Source organism: Oryctolagus cuniculus, chromosome 5, assembly GCF_051225735.1.
Source record: "Oryctolagus cuniculus isolate XC-2025 breed Fujian yellow rabbit chromosome 5, ASM5122573v1, whole genome shotgun sequence".
In the NCBI taxonomy this organism is placed as follows: Eukaryota; Metazoa; Chordata; class Mammalia; order Lagomorpha; family Leporidae; genus Oryctolagus; species Oryctolagus cuniculus.
Window position 1 is genome coordinate 72045501 of NC_142871.1, and position 16263 is coordinate 72061763.

The following is a 16263-nucleotide window of genomic DNA, read 5'->3' on the forward strand; positions in this document are numbered from 1 at the left end:
TTAACCCACTGCGCCACAGCACCAACCCCTGAGTGACTTCTTTACCAATTATAGTTTGATCCTTGATCTAGTCTCCTCCTTGCTATAGATGTGATTTATTGAGATGGCCAATCATAACATTACCTCCAAGTTGTGGTGGCATCTAACCTAGAGTTAATCTCCATTCCGTAGACTCTCCCACTCCAAATTACCCAAACCAAGCCCAAGTCCTTTGTGGGTTCTTTATAATACCCTCGTACTGAAATACTCCCTGGCCACCATGGCATATGTCCTCTCCCTCATAACGATAGTAATATACCCATGTTACTTAATCACAGATGTGTTCCTGATGGACATTAACCGGAGGGCATCAGTCAGTGTTAGAAGTCAGGCATATTAGTAATCAGTGCAAAATATTATTTTTGAAATCCATGAATAAGAGCTCAAAAAGTTAATAGAAAATACATATTGTGAAAAATAGGCATGGATTTCAGTTTTTTTTTTTTTTTTTTTTTTTTTTTTTTTGACAGGCAGAGTGGACAGTGAGAGAGAGAGAGACAGAGAGAAAGGTCTTCCTTTTGCCGTTAGTTCACCCTCCAATGGCCACCGCGGCCGGCGCACCGTGCTGATCCGATGGCAGGAGCCAGGTACTTATCCTGGTCTCCCATGTGGGTGCAGGGCCCAAGGACTTGGGCCATCCTCCACTGCACTCCTTGGCCACAGCAGAGAGCTGGCCTGGAAGAGGGGCAACTGGGACAGAATCTGGCGCCCCAACTGGGACTAGAACTCGGTGTGCCGGCGCCGCAAGGCGGAGGATTAGCCTAGTGAGCCACGGGCCAGCCTGGATTTCAGATTTCTTTTTGCACCAAAGTAAACATATTTTTGATTCCATCCTTCAGTGAACTTCTGGAAGTACCCTTGTATTTTAGAAAACAAAACTTGGAGAGGAAAGCTGGGTGTTTGGCACACCAGATGAGATACTGCTTGGGATGCCAGTATTCCACACTAGAGTGCCTAGTTCTAGCCCAGCTCTTCTTCCAATTCCAGCTTCCTGCTAATGCATACCCTGGGCAGCAGTTGGTGGTGGCTCACATACCTGGCTCCCTGCCAACCATGTGGAAGATTCACACTGAGTTTTAGAATCCTGGCTTCAGCCTGGCCCAGCCCTGGCTATTGTTTTTGAAAAATGAACCAGTAGGTGAAAGATCTCTGTCTATCTCTCTCTGTCTGCCTTTCAAATAAAAATAAATAAGTGAATGTATATAGTTGACAATTCAACATTAAAATTTTTTTAAAAAAAACTTGGGAAGGAAATTCTAAAATAAAATGTTAATCTTTCATACAATATTAACTGCTTTTTGTCAAGGTTTGTCTCCTTTTTAAAAGAGGGGTGTGTTATATTGATTTTGCCACAATAATTCTTAGTTTTATTAGAAAAATATTTGGGTCCTGGAAATATGTGGAATTTTGCTAATAAATAAATTTGTGATTATTTGTGAAGATGTACAAATAGCAACATTAGTAATTTTACTTGTAGGAGAGGCCTTTGAAGGGATAATCACATGCAGTGAAAAATTGGTGATTTCATTCAAGCTAATGGTTTTATTAAGTAAAGGGTAGAGGGCATGAAAATCCCTGTACTTCTTAAGGCAAGGCATTTAATCCTGTTTTCTCTTTTCCTATATTTATTTTGTATATGAAGGAATAAAATTTCTTTATATTCTTGAGTTTATTTAGTGTATATTGTGCAGCTCTTTAGATATTATTTAATAATATTTTAAAATTGCTGACCTGGAATTAATCATGTTTTTAAAGGACCCATTGGTGGTGGAACTTCCAAGCCCTGGCCCACTGACCTCAGCCTTGTTCCTGTTTCTGCACAGCATGAGGGAGACTGAAAAAGGACCACTTTCTCCAAAAGTTCTTTTCAATCAGCTTTGTCAGAAGTGGGTACAGTTAGATTTTTAATGTAAATAATGATGCGATCCTAAATACTGATGTATTCATCATGTAAGGTTTACCCTAACTTTGCTATTACTGCCTGGACTGTGAAGAGAAAGAACTAGTCACTGTTGGGATGCCAGCACTGCAGGCAGTGGCTTTACCTGCTGCGCCACAGCACCAGCCCCAATTTGTATCTATTTTCTAACATCATTCTGTTCCATTGATTGTTGTGTCTGTCTTTACCTCAAATACTACACTGCCCTGATTACTGTAGCTTCATAATAAGTCTTGCAATCGGGATATTTGAGTCCTTGAATTTTGCTGTTTCTCAAACTTTCTAGATCCTTTGCTTTATTATATGAATTTTAGGACCAGGTGGTCAATTGGGTTTGTATCAAATGTATAAATTTGGGGAGAGCTGACTGATATCTTAACAATAGCAAATCTTCCAATGACTGTTTCTTTTCAGTTATTTAGGCCTTTGTTTTTTCTCATCAACATTTGCAGTTTTCAGCATGTAAAGTCTGCATATATTTTGTTTGATTTACCTTAAGAATATCATGTTTTTATGTTATTTATTATAAATGACACTTAAATTTTTTTTCCATTTCCAGTTCATTGCTAATACATAGAAATATATTTGGTTTTTATATATTGACCTTGTTTCTTGTTACCTTGTCCAATTCACTTGCTATTCCTTCAGGTTTTCTGTAGATTCTTGAGAATTTTCTTTCAGAAAATAATGTCATTGTCTAATGAAGATCAATTTCTTAATTTTCAAGCTATATCTTTTCATATCTCTTTTTTTAGAGTTTTTTTTTTTTTTAACATTTGACAGGTAGAGTTATAGACAGTGAGAGAGAGAGAGAGAAAGGTCTTCCTTCCGTTGCTTCACTCCCCAAATGGCTGTTACAGCCAGCGCTGCGCTGATCTGAAGGCAGGAGCCAAGTGCTTCTTCCTGGTCTCCCATGCGGATGCAGGCACCCAAGCACTTGGGCCATCGTCCACTGCCTTCCTGGGCCACAGCAGAGAGCTGGACTGGAAGAGGAGCAACCAAGACTAGAACCTGGCGCCCATATGGGATGCTGGCGCCACAGGTGGAGGATTAGCCAAGTAAGCCACAGTGCTGGTCCCTTTTTCATCTCTTATCACTGGAACCTCAGTGTAATGTTAGAATATTGAAGGGGGCATCCTTGCCTTGTTCCTGATATTGGGGAGAACATTCACTCTTTCAAATTTAAGTAAGATAATAATAACTATAGGCTTTTTCATAGAAGTCTTGTATCAAGTTGAGGAAATTCTCATTTATTCCCTAGTTTTCCTGGAAGTCTTATTAAGGATGACTATTAAATTTTTTCAAATGCTTTTTCTTTTATTTAAAAAAAAAATATTTTAATTTTAGGGGCTGGCGCTGTGGCGCAGCGGGTTAACGCCCTGGTCTGAAGCGCCGGCATCCCATATGGGCGCTGGTTCAAGACCCAGCTATTCCACTTCAGATCCAGCTTTCTGCTGTGGCCTGGGAAAGCGGTGGAAGATGGCCCAAGCCCTTGGGCCCCTCCCAAATGGGAGACCTGGAGGAAGCTCCTGGCTCCTAGCTTCGGATCGGTGCAGCTCCAGCCGTTGCGGCCAATTGAGGAGTGAACTATTGGATGGAAGACCTCTCTCTCTCTCTCTCTCTCTCTCTCTCTCTGCCTCTCCTCTCTGTGTAACTCTTTCAAATAAATAAATAAATCTTAAATTTTTTTATTTTAATTTTTTTATTTGAAAGGCAGAGTTACAGAGAGAGACAGGAAGAGACAGAGATAGAAAGAGAGATCTGGCCGGCGCCGTGGCTCAATAGGCTAATCCTCCACCTTGCGGCGCCGGCACACCGGGTTCTAGTCCCGGTCGGGGCGCCGGATTCTGTCCCGGTTGCCCCTCTTCCAGGCCAGCTCTCTGCTATGGCCAGGGAGTGCAGTGGAGGATGGCCCAGGTGCTTGGGCCCTGCACCCCATGGGAGACCAGGAAAAAGCACCTGGATCCTGGCTCCTGCTATCGGATCAGCGCGGTGCGCCGGCTGCAGCGGCGGCCATTGGAGGGTGAACCAACGGCAAAAGGAAGACCTTTCTCTCTCTGTCTCTCTCTCTCACTGTCCACTCTGCCTGTCAAAACATAAAAAAAAAAAAAAAGAAAGAAAAAAAAAAAAAAAAAAGAAAGAGAGCTCCCCAAATGGCCACAATGGCCAGAGCTGGGCCAGTCCAAATCTAGGAGCCAGGAGCTTCTTCCATGTCTACCACATGGGTTCAGGGGCCCAAGCACTTGGGTCATCCTCTGCTGCTTTCCCAGGCCCATTAGCAGGGAGCTGGATTGGAAGCGGAGCAATTGGGACTCGAACCATTGCTCATATGGGATGCCTGCACCACAGGTGGCAGCTTTACCTGCTATGCCACAATGCCTGCCCTCTTTTTCCTTTCTTTTCTTTTTTTTTTAATATTTATTTATTTGTTTGAAAGGCGGAGTTAGAGACCAAAAAACAGAGTTCTTCCACCTGCTGGTTCACTCCCCAAATGGCCACAATAAAGCGAGGAGCCAGGAGCTTTATCCAGGTCTCCTATGTGGGGGGCAGGGGCCCACATACTTGGGCCATCTTCACTGTTTTTAGGCCATTAGCAGGGAACTGTATTGGGAGTGGTAAAGCCAGGACACTAACTGGTGCACCATAGGTAGTGGGTTAACCCACTGTGCCATAACACCAGCCTCTCATATGCTTTTTCTGCATCTGTTGAAATACCCATGTGGCTTTTTGTTTGTATGTTGGACTAGTAAATTGTATTGATGAATGTTCTGAAAAACTTCACTGAGTTACACCTTTAAACTTTTTAAAAATTTTTCATATTTAGTTGAAAGAGATGGAGATAGAAGGAGAAAAAAATTCCCCTCTGCTGGTTCACTCTCCAAAATATTCACAAAACCCGAGTCTGTGCTGGGCCAAAGCCAGGAGCCTGAACTCAGTCCCCGTCTCTCATGTGGGTGGCAGGGACTCAAGTGCTTGAGTCATCATCTGCTGCCTCCCAGGGTATGTTTTGGCAGGAAGTTGGATTGGATTCAGAGTAGCTGGGATTTGAAACAGACACATTGGTATGGGAGGTAGGCATCCCAGTTATTGACTTAACTTCATCTGCTGTGCAAAATGCCTATTGCTGAGTCATACATGACATACAATAAACTACACATTTTTGAAGTATTATATGGTTAAGTTTTGACATACGTATGTATTTGTGACATATGTGTATACATTGTCACAGTCAGGACGATAATGGTATCTCTCACTCTCAGAAGTTTCCTCAGGCCCTTTAGTAGTCCCTTTCTCTGAGCACCTTACCATTTACCTGTTACTTGTTGCTATAGACTATTGTGTATTTTTTTTAGAATACCTTATAAATGGCTACAGACACTAAGTACTCTTTGTTACCTGGCTTCTTTTACTTGGCATAGTTATTTTGTGATTTGTCCATGTTTTGTGTATATATTGATTGATTTTTGGAAGTTGAACTGGTCTCTTGATATTTCTGCTTATCAGACACTTGAACCACTTGTGATAAGTTTACTTGGAAGCAAATTCTTCAGCTTTCTTGTCTTTTTTTTTTTTTTTCTTTTCTTTAAATACCTTTTTATTTTAAAGAGTGTGAATGGAGCCTGGTGCTGTGGCATCAGGGGCTAAGACTTACTCCGCCTGCTGTGCCAGAATCCCATATGGTTGCCAGTTTGAGTCCTGGGTGCTCATCTTCCAGTCCAGCTCTCTGCTTATGGCCTGGGAAAACAATGGAAGATGGTCTAAGTCCTTGGGCCCCTGCACCTGTGTGGGAAACCCAGAAGAAGCTCCTGGTTCCTGGCTTTGGCTCAGCTTCAGCTGTTATAGCCATTTGGGGAGTGAACCTGTGGTTGGAAGACCTCTCTCTCTGTGTGTGCGTGTCTCTCTCTCTGTAACTCTGTCTCTTGAATAAATAAATCTTTAAAAAAAAAAGCCTTTTAAGATTTCAAGGAGTTATAAAAATAGTACAAAGTTCCTGTGTGCTCTTCTGCCAGCTTCCCTCAACAATAACATCTTATATAACAACAATGCCTTGTCAAAACCAGAAAAGTCAAATGCCTTGTCAAAAACAGTATTAACCACTTTGATACAGATCTTAGTTGTATTTCACTGGTTGTATTTCATGCCCTTTCACTTCCTGTAGTCTTCTATGTTATTAGTGTGTGTGATGTGGCGAGCTTTTTGCAGAGGGAGGTTTGTCCATGAGGAATTGCAATCAACTAGATAAAATTTATGCTAACAAAGACATATAAACCAACTCAGAGTCATAAAAATCCTAGTTTTTGATCATCTGTGGTGTGGTATACTTTAAAGAGTGCCACCAAAATTTCAAGGGAGACTAAAATAGAGTACTCTATACTGTAGTATTGTGGGTGTTGCCTCAATAATATCTTCTCATTTACTAATTCACCCATCATCTGTGTTTAGTTTAGAATGTACACACTTAAGAGACCACAACTATGTTTCTTAAGTGGGTGGCAGGGACCCAAGTATTTGAGCCTTCATCTGCTATATCCAAAGGTGCACATTCGCAGGAAGCTGTATCAGAAGCAGAGTACTAAAACCAGGTACTCCTATATGGGATGCAAGCATTCCAAGAGAAGTCTTACTGCTATGCCAAATGCCTGCCCCAGTCTGTGGTGTTTTTTGTTTGTTTGTTTTAAGATTGATTGATTTATTTATTTATTTATTTATTTGAAAGAGCTGCAGAGAGAGAAGGGAGAGAGATCGATCTTCTGTCTGCAACAACTGGGGCTGGGCCAATCCGAAGCCAGAAGCCCCTTTTTGGTCTCCACATGGGTTGCAGCAGCCTAAACACTTGGGCCATCTGATGCTTTTCTCAGGCCGTTAGCAGAGAGCTTGATCAGAAGTGGAGCAGCCAGGACATGAACCAGCACTCATATGGGATGCCAGCATCCATAGGTGGCAGCTTTACCCACTACACCACAATGCGAGCCACCCCAGTGTGTGTTTTAATATAAAGACTCAGGCTTTTCTTTTGATTAAAATAAGAATATAATCAATCACAGTAACTGAGGTTTGAATACTGTTCTTTGGCTAGCTCTATGACCTTGCAAGTTATTTAAATAGTCCCTCTCAGTGCTTATGGGTAAGCTTTAGAAAAGTATATCCAAACAAGGTTGCATATAAAGCTCCTAGTATCATGCCTGACATGTATGTAGTAGTTCCTTGATAAATGACAGCGGATCATCCTTAGTGGACACTTAAGATCTCATTCTAATTGAACTAGTAATCCCATTTTCTTTCTACTTAGTTGAGAAAATAGTAAACTGAATGTTTGACTGTGTTACTTCACTGTAGTTTTAAATAAGGATAACATTATTGATAAATCATGGAATGATTTTTTTCTTTCCTCTTTTGTTTTTAACTCATAGGGCACCTCGATTTAAAGATTTCCAACAACAGGACAGTCAGGAGCTTCTCCATTACCTGCTGGATGTAGTGAGGACAGAAGAAACGAAGGTTAGATCCCTTTATATTTATCATGTATCCTCTTTGAGAAGACAATACAAACTGGAAGTATTCATTTCTACTATAGCTTAAAAAGTTATGTATTTGAGACACAGTGAAGCAAGGGTCCCATCTACAGGTTCAGTTCCCATATGTCTGCGATAGACAGGACTGGTCTAAGCCAAAGCCAGGAGCCAGGAACTCCCATCTGGGTCTCCCATTTGGGTAGCAGGAACCCAATTACTTGAGCCCAAGGTCTGCACTGGTGGGAAACAAGTCAGGAGCCGTGGCCAGAAATTGAACTCAGGTACTCTAGTTTGGGATGTGGGCATCTTAACTACTAGAATCACCCCTCCCCCCTGGTTTCCCCTGTGATTTTAAAGTGTGGTTAAGACATTATTTTTTAAAGTAAATATTCTATGTATAATTCCTTTTTTCCTCTTTTTGCAAGATTTCCTTTTAACCTGTTATAGCCATGTTGCCCTTTATTAGTTAATGTCCTTTGACTATAAAGAAAATAAATTCGAACTGTTTAAAAAAAGAAAAGAGAGTCTTAAAAGTTCAGGTATCCCGAGATATAGTGATGACTTGTCAGGAATCCAGGAAGCATTCTCCATGTTCCCTGGCTGTAGATCATCCTCATTTATTTCTCTGTAGATTGAGTAGTTTCTCTGCTTGCTTGTCTGAATTGTAGCACAAGACACCCTCCTGATAATTAGGTGGTGGTGTTCTTCCACTTCCAGAAGGTCAACAAGCAAAATGCCTTGAGCATCACTAAAAAGTCTTGCCATGACCTTTACTCTTGACTGATCAATTTTTGCTGGGCCTAGACCATTTCTACCATTTGGTGGCCATTGCTTTTATGCTTTGACTACCATACTGATAAAGCTTTTTCATCTCCTGTTATAATTCTTGGCAGTATCTTGATCCCACTTGTTAAAATGTCACTAAAAGCTCTGTTCTTGTCTGCAGCACTTCTGGGTTTAACAATTTTGGCACTCAAAGAAAAGAAAGATTGCTCCACTTTAATTTTTCGATCACAATTATGTAAGCTGAATCAGCTGATATGCTTATGGTGCTGGTTATTGTTTCTGCTGTTAATTATCAGTCCTCTTCTGTTGGAGCATGAACAAGATTAGTATTTTCCTTGACAATTGATATGTATGATCCACTACTGTGTACTTCATCTTCAGTATTGTCTCATTACTTCCTTTTTTAATTTTTAATTTTTATTTATTATATTTGAAAGACAGACTTACGGAGAGAGGTAGAGACAGAGAGAGGTCGTCCATCCAGTGGTTCACTCCCTAAATGGCCACAATGGCCTTAGCTGTGCTGATCCAAAGCCAGGAGCCAGGAGCTTCTTCTCTCTCTCGGTCTCTAACACTCTGTCTTTCAAATAAATAAAATAAATCTTTAAAAAAGGAAATTATTTTGATAGAAAAATAGGTTTGAAATCCATGTGTGGTTTTTTTCATAATTTTCATTTTCCATGAGCTTTTTGAAGACTCCTATATAAAAACTAAATTGTGTGTCCCAGTTTTAAATTCCTGTAGAGAAAAACTTTATTATCCCATGTTGGACTTGTTGCACTTTGGGATCAATCCCTTGTGTCCAGGAGAGTGAAGTTCCAGCCTTACAGATCAGAAACCTTTTCTCAGAAAGAAAAGAATAAATCATGGACTGCATATATTTCTCCAAATGATGTTCATTGGGATTCTAACCATCTTAATTGAATGGCTGTTATTAACTTTAACATTAAATTAGTTAAATTTAATTTCATTGGCGGGAGGGTCCTATGCAAGTAGCTTAATATTTATCAGAGAAAATGGAAGATATCAAACATGTTAAATAAATAGCACACATCTCCACTTCCCTCCTTTGTCACTCATAGCAGACATTGCTAACATTCTCAACAGTAGATTCAACTCAGCATTATTTTCTGAGCCTAGCATGGTGGACCACGCCTGTCCATCCTAATTGGTGTAATAGGTGAATACTTCTTTTCCATGCAAGAAAATAACAATTTTTCATCATATGTAAAGCAGGAAAGTATAAATGAAGTGCTCTTATGCTTGTGATAAGTGTTTTTAAGCAAGATCAACCCTGCCCCCAAAACCCTTTTTAAAAAAGTAAATACTGGGGCCGGCGCTTTCGCACAGCGGGTAAAGCCGCCACCTGCAGTGCCGGCATCCCATATGGGCACCGGTTCAAGACCCTGCTGTTCCACTTCCAATCCAGCTCTTTGCTGGCCTGGGAAAGCAGTAGAGGATGGCCCAGGTCCTTGGGCCCCTGCTCCCACGTGGGAGACCCAGAGGATGCTCCTCTCTCTCTGCCTCTCCTTCTCTCTCTGTGTAACTCTGACTTTCAAATAAATAAATCTTTTTTTTTTTTGACAGGCAGAGTTAGACAGTGAGAGAGAGAGACAAAGAGAAAGGTCCTTCTTTTTCTGTTGGTTCTTCCCCCAAATGGCCACCACGGCCAGCGCGCTGAAGCCAGTGCGCTGCACCGATCCAAAGCCAGAAGCCAGGTGCCTCCTTCTGGTCCCCCGTGGGGGTGCAGGGCCCAAGCACTTGGGCCATCCTCTACTGCCTTCCTGGGCCACAGCAGAGAGCTGGACTGGAAAAGCAGCAACCGGGACAGAATCCGGCGCCCCAAGTGGGACTAGAACCCGGGGTGCTGGTGCCACAGGCGGAGGATTAGCCTAGTGAGCTGCAGCGCTGGCCAAATAAATAAATCTTAAAAAAAAAAAAATTTCATTGGATTGATTAGGTGTCAATATTACATATTTATTTAAAAATAAATAAATACTGCAGTGTTCCAGCTCAAAGTAGTACCTTTTTACTTCTTTTTATTTTGGACAGGCAGAGTTAGACAGTGAGAGAGAGAGAGAAAGGTCTTCCTTTTTCCATTGGTTCACCCCCCAGATGACTGCTATGGCCGGCGCGCTGCGCAGATTTGAAGCCAGGAGCCATGTGCTTCCTCCTGGTCTCCCATGTGGGTGCAGGGCCCAAGCACTATGGGCCATCCTCCACTGCCTTCTTGGGCCACAGCAGAGAGCTGGACTGGAAGAGGAGCAACCAGGACAGAATCCGGCGCTCCAACCAGGACTAGAACCTGGGGCGCTGGCCTCTTTTTACTTCTAATGCTAGTTTTCAATGAAGAGAGATTTAGGGTTCTAATATTTTCTTATTTTTATTTTTAAAGATTTTTATTTGTTTATTTGAGAGGCAGAGTTACAAAGAGAGGGAGAGACAGAGAGGTCTTCCTTCTGCTAGTTTATTTCCCAAATAGCCACAACAGCCAGAGCTGAGCTGGGAAGCCAGGAGCCAGGAGCTTCTTCTGGGTCTCCCCATGTGGGTGCAGGGACCCAAGGACTCAGGCCATCCTTCCACTGCTTTCCCAGGCCATTAACAGGGAGCCAGATCAGAAGAGGAGCAGCTGGGACATGAACTGGCGCCCTTATGGGATGCTGGCACCACAGGTGGAGGCTTAGCCTATTATGCCACAGTGTTGGTCTCTGCTTTTATATTTTGATTATGAACCATGCTGCCTTCTATATAGATCTGTGTCATTCTCTGTCACTTCCCTTACATTGTGGTCTCCTTGAGGAATGGTGTTGTACCATGTGCAGCCCATGTGCTGTGTTCTTACTAGGGTTTTCTGAGTGTCTGTGGAATGACAACTTCATTTGAGAATTTGAATTGGGAAGAAAACCAGAATAGTCTCGTAAGTAAATTATACTAGCTGGTTTCTTGAGGATTTGTAGTGGTGTTGATTATGTTGTGAGTTGAAAAAAGTGAGAAGTGACAGTATAATACTGTGTTATGTTTTACTTGTATTTTTATTTTTTTAAGATTTATTTGTTTATTTGAAAGGCAGAGTCACAGAGAAGCAGAGGCAGAGAGAGGGAGAGAGAGAGAGAAGCCTTCCATCTGCTGGTTCAGTCCCCAACTGGCTGCAACCGCAGGAGCTGGGCTAATCCAAAGCCAGGAGCTTCTTCTGGGTTTCCCATGCGGGTGCTGGGGCCCAAGAACTAGGACCATCCTCTACTGCTTTCCTAGGCTGTAACAGAGAGCTGGATCGGAAGTGGAGCTGCCAGAACTTGAACTGGCATCCATATGGGATGCCAGCACTGCAGGCAGCAGCCTTACCCATTAGGCCACAGCGCTGGCCCCTGTATTTTGTTTAAAAAAATCGATTAAAGAGATTTATTATTAGTTACATTTTAGGAACGTTAGCATAGTTCCCATGAACTCATATTTGATCACATTTTCTTAAATCCAGAACTAAGTACTTAGAATAGAGTTTAAAATTCAGGTCCTTCTGACTCCAAAATGAACAGTCTTTCTTATATACAATACTATTTTTTTTGCAGTGACCATGACAGCATTTTAATAAGATAACATACTCATTTAACACAGCCTTTTGAGGTTTAGTTTTAGTGCTTAGTCATCCACAATCAGTATAAATAATGTTTTTTTAAATTTTAATTAGTTCACCATTGGAGAAGTATTACATCTGATCCATTAACTGACATATTGGTATGCTTGTTGGGAGAGTTGATCCATCAACTGGATGAGATTGCTCTTTGTACTGAGGATAGTAAATGCAATATGATGCCCCAGGGCATACAGATGATGTAAGAGTTAGTTAAAAAGAAATTAAGGTTGATCATTCTCAGTTGCTGCAATAGTTTTTCTCCCTGCGATTACAGGAATTTGTTTACTACATAATGGTCATGTATGATTGTTGTTTTTAATTACATTTACGTCTTTGCAGTGGGTTTCTCTGTTGATAGAGCAATAAAAATCTATCCCCATCCTTTTTTCTTTTCTCTTTTTCTATTTTGCTTCCATAATTTGACAATAATCTTTGTTACAGTTAAATTACCTCTTGGTCTTAATGGTGCATTGGGATGCACAGTATCTTAAAAACTTACTCAGTACAGCAGGACACGTTGGTTTTGAAAGCTCTTATATTCCTCGGTTTGAGGGTTTTACTGGGTGTGGCAAAATTAAAATGTCGAGTCTGTGGGTCTATTCAGCCTCCTGGGCGAGGAGAGCCGTGGCAGGCAGTTACAGTGCATGCCCAGGCAGGAGCTGCATTGTCTGGCCTGGGAACGCCACAGCTGCTGATCGTGCTGTCGCTGTCGTGTGTCACTGCCATGTGTTTTTTGATTGAAGAAAGGCTACTGTGTTATGTCTGCCACCAGGATCTTTTAGTAATGATTAAAAATTACTGACCTCTTTTCATATGGTTTCATTAACATCTTTTCTTATGACTGTAAAGTTGAAGAGTATATTCTTGCTGAACACAGCACTAAATGGATCATTGACCAGAAACTACAAATTTTTTATTTACAAAATAAATTTGTGAGACTCAGTTCTTTTCCAGGCAGTCTTTTCAACTTATTTGAGGTTCTTTGCTTTTTTTCCTTTTAATTTGAGCTGTCACTAAATTACTCATATTACACTTTTATTATCCTAAAGATATACCACTTTAATACAATGTTGGTTAAGGTCATTTTAAACTGAGCAAAATATCATCTAACTTGAACTGTGCATATTTGCATTCTTGTTTTTGAAAGGTGTTTAAAGTGGAGACTTGAAGTAGCCGTAGTTGAGACTTAGTTCTGCTAACTGATTAATGTGCTGCAGTTAGCAGCTCCCTAACCAAACTCTGTATCATTTTTTTTTTAAACCTAAATGGTTGGAAGCCCAGCTCCCGAGAATGAAATTATATATACATCTAAACCCATTTATTTTATTCAACTTGGTGAATTACCTAGTAACTCTTAAACAGTTTAGAGCAGAAAATATAAGTTCCTGGGGAGGATACAATAAAGCAAATTAAATATTTAAAAGTTAATAATTTAAATAATTTCCTTGTTTTTACTATTTTTATGAATGTGATATCACAGCTATTTAGTTCTTTTTAAAAAGAGGATCATGCTACATTTCAGAATATAACAAAGCTCATCAAATCATTGATAGTTAAGTCTGAGTTAGTAAAATGTTCAAGTTTTATAATAAATTTATAGACTTCAAGGTTGAGGTATAGATTTTTTTTAGTTGTTTGAAAGGCTATTTATAGTTATGTTAACTATTTACAGGTGCACACTGGTATTTTTTTGTAACTTCTTATTTAGATGTGTTAAATATTTCTCCTGTATGGAAATCATACCACTTTAGTTTGCTTATTTTAATTTAATGACTTGTTTTTTCAAAATGTGAAAGTGAACTGTAGACAATTTCTGAATTATATCACTTCAAATTTGTTGATTCTGAATTAGGGATTATTTCAGTATTTCATAGCTCTGGGAAAGTTTTTGTGTTTGTTTGAACAGCAGAAAGAGAGAATTATCTGCTGGCTCACTCCCCAAATGCCTGAGATGGCAAGAGCTGAGCCCAGGACCAGGACTGCTTCTTGGGGTCTGCATTAGCAGGAAGCTGGAGTCAGGAGTTGGAGCTGAGTATCAAACCCAGGTCCTCTGGTGTGGGATACAGGCATCTTACCCACTAGACTAAACGTCTGCCCCTGGGGGACATTTTATTGTTTTGATTTCTTTACCATATATTTCAGGACAATATATATTTTTTAGTGTTTTGAATCTTACATTAACTTTCAAAATATATTTGAAGAGAACAGTGACCAGCTATACAAAATATAATATACTAGTCATAATCCAGTAAATAACATATGAAACTCAGTTTCACAATTTCTGGGGGTGTGTGTGAAAACTTATTTTGAAACATAGTCATATACCATACATAGAAGCATGTTTATAAATATGTAGTTTAAAGAATAACAAGAATAATTTTCCACTGCCATTTCTCTTCATCACCATTTCATGAGTTAAAAAGAGTATCATTAGTGCTTTTTATTTTATTTTTTAAAATAACTTAGCTGTTGTCTATTAATTTATTTGCTTATTTGGAAAATTTGCTATTTATGTGAAAGGTAGAGTTACAGAAGAGAGGGAGAGATAGAGATAGAGATGGAGATGGAGATAGAGAGAGAGAGGGAGTGACAGAGAAAGAGAGAGTGGGAGCACTTGCTTCTGCTGGTTCACTCCCCAAATGACTGTAGCAGGGCTGGGCCAGACCAAAGCCAGGAGCCTAGAACTCTATCTGGGTATTCCATGTGGATACAGGATTCCAAGCACTTGGGCCATCTTCTGCTGTTTTCTTAGGCACATTAAGAGGGAGCTATTTTAGTAGTGGAGCAGCTGGGACTTGAACTGGTGCCCATATAGCAATGCCAGCATTGCAGGCGACATATACTACAGGGATACCTTTCAGTGCTTTGTTTTTTACTTATGGCATTCTGTCCATAGCAAAAGATAGTATACTTCTTTTTTTTTTTTTTTCCACTTAACAGATAGTGCCACTCCCATATTGATGGATAATTGTGATTTTTCATATAAATAATGCTATGATGAATAGTGTTGTATATGTATTTATGTTTCTGTAAAGGAGATTGCTAGAACAACCAATATATACATTGATAATTTCGATTTATCAAATTGCCCTCCATAGGTAGGGGTTACACAATTTTCGCTTTTTAAAAAAATATTTATTGTTTGAAAGGTGGAGTGACAGAGGAGGACACACACACACACAGATCTTCTATCTGCTGGTTCATTCCCTAAGTGGGCCAGGCCAAAGACCAGCCTGAAACTCCATTGGGGTCTCCTAAACTCCATTTGAGTGGCAAGGTGGGCCATCTTCCACTGCTTTCCCAGGCGCATTAGCAGGGAGCTGAATGAGAAGTAGAACAGCCGAGACTCTAGTCAGTGCTAATATGGGATTCAGGCATTGACAATGGAAGCTTAAACCACTATGCCACAATGCCTCTATCCACAGATGGGCCAGACCAAAACCAGGAGCCAGGAACTCAGTCAGATTTTTCACATGGGTGATAGGGGCAAAGCACTGCCCCATCCTCTCTGCTTTCCCAGACACATTAGCAGGGAGATGGATCAGAAGTGAAGTACCTGGAACTCAAACTGGTACTCTGATATGGTATGCTGGTGTTGTGGCCTAACCTGTGGTGGTTGGCATCCCATTTGGGCACCAGTTTGATTCCCAGCACTCCAAACCAGCTCTCTGATAATGTGCCTGGGAAAGCAGCAGAAGATGGCCCAAGTGCTTGGACTCCTGCACCTACGTGGAATACCCAGGTGGAGTTCTGGCTCCTGGCTTCTGTCTGGCCCAGGCTAGGCTGTTGAGGCCATCTGGGGAGTGAGCCAGCAAATGGAAGGTTGGTTCTCTCTCTTTCTCTCTTTCTCTCTCTTTTTTTCTCTCTCTTTCTTTTTTTCTCTCTCTTTCTTTCTCTCTCTTTCTTTCTCTCTCTCTCCCTCCCTCCCTCCCTTCCTTCCTTTCTTCCTTCCTATCTATCTCTTTCTCTTTCCCTCTCTCTCCCTCCTTCCCTCCCTCTCTCCCTGTCTACTTCTCTCCCTCTGTCTCAGTAACTCTTATAAATCTTTAAAAAAATCAGAGTTCGAGTTTAATAGCTTCTTCTATATTATGAAGATTTCCTCATAGACAAGAAATTTCCTATTGTCAGTTTGTCACCTTTTCTTTCCTGATTAAAGAGAGCCATTGTAAGAGAAGGAGGGGGGAAAGTACGAGGGAGAAGGAATAAGCTTAGCTTAAGCCAGTAAGCAAAATGAAACTAGGCTGCTTGCTTTTTGTACTATAAAAATACTTTAAACCCAAGAGAGAGCAGAAACAGGAATTTTGACTCTTGCTTGGGGGAATTTGGCACTAGAGTATTATTCATTCATGACATTT

At 40.8% G+C, this 16263-nt stretch overlaps 1 protein-coding gene across 13 annotated transcripts in view; it reads left to right on the forward strand.

Moving 5' to 3' along the window:
- Window positions 1–16263, forward strand: part of USP45 (ubiquitin specific peptidase 45) — a 67282-nt gene that overhangs the window by 30520 nt on the left and 20499 nt on the right. For 12 of the 13 annotated variants that reach the window (XM_008263309.5, XM_051854465.3, XM_089332829.1 and 9 more), the window contains 2 exons: window positions 1795–1925; window positions 7390–7477. In XM_008263309.5, coding sequence (XP_008261531.1) covers window positions 1795–1925; window positions 7390–7477 — 219 coding nt within the window. Of the gene's footprint in view, window positions 1–1794; window positions 1926–2761; window positions 3037–7389; window positions 7478–16263 lie in introns of those variants that run through there. The other variant, XM_089332835.1, reaches the window with a different exon arrangement.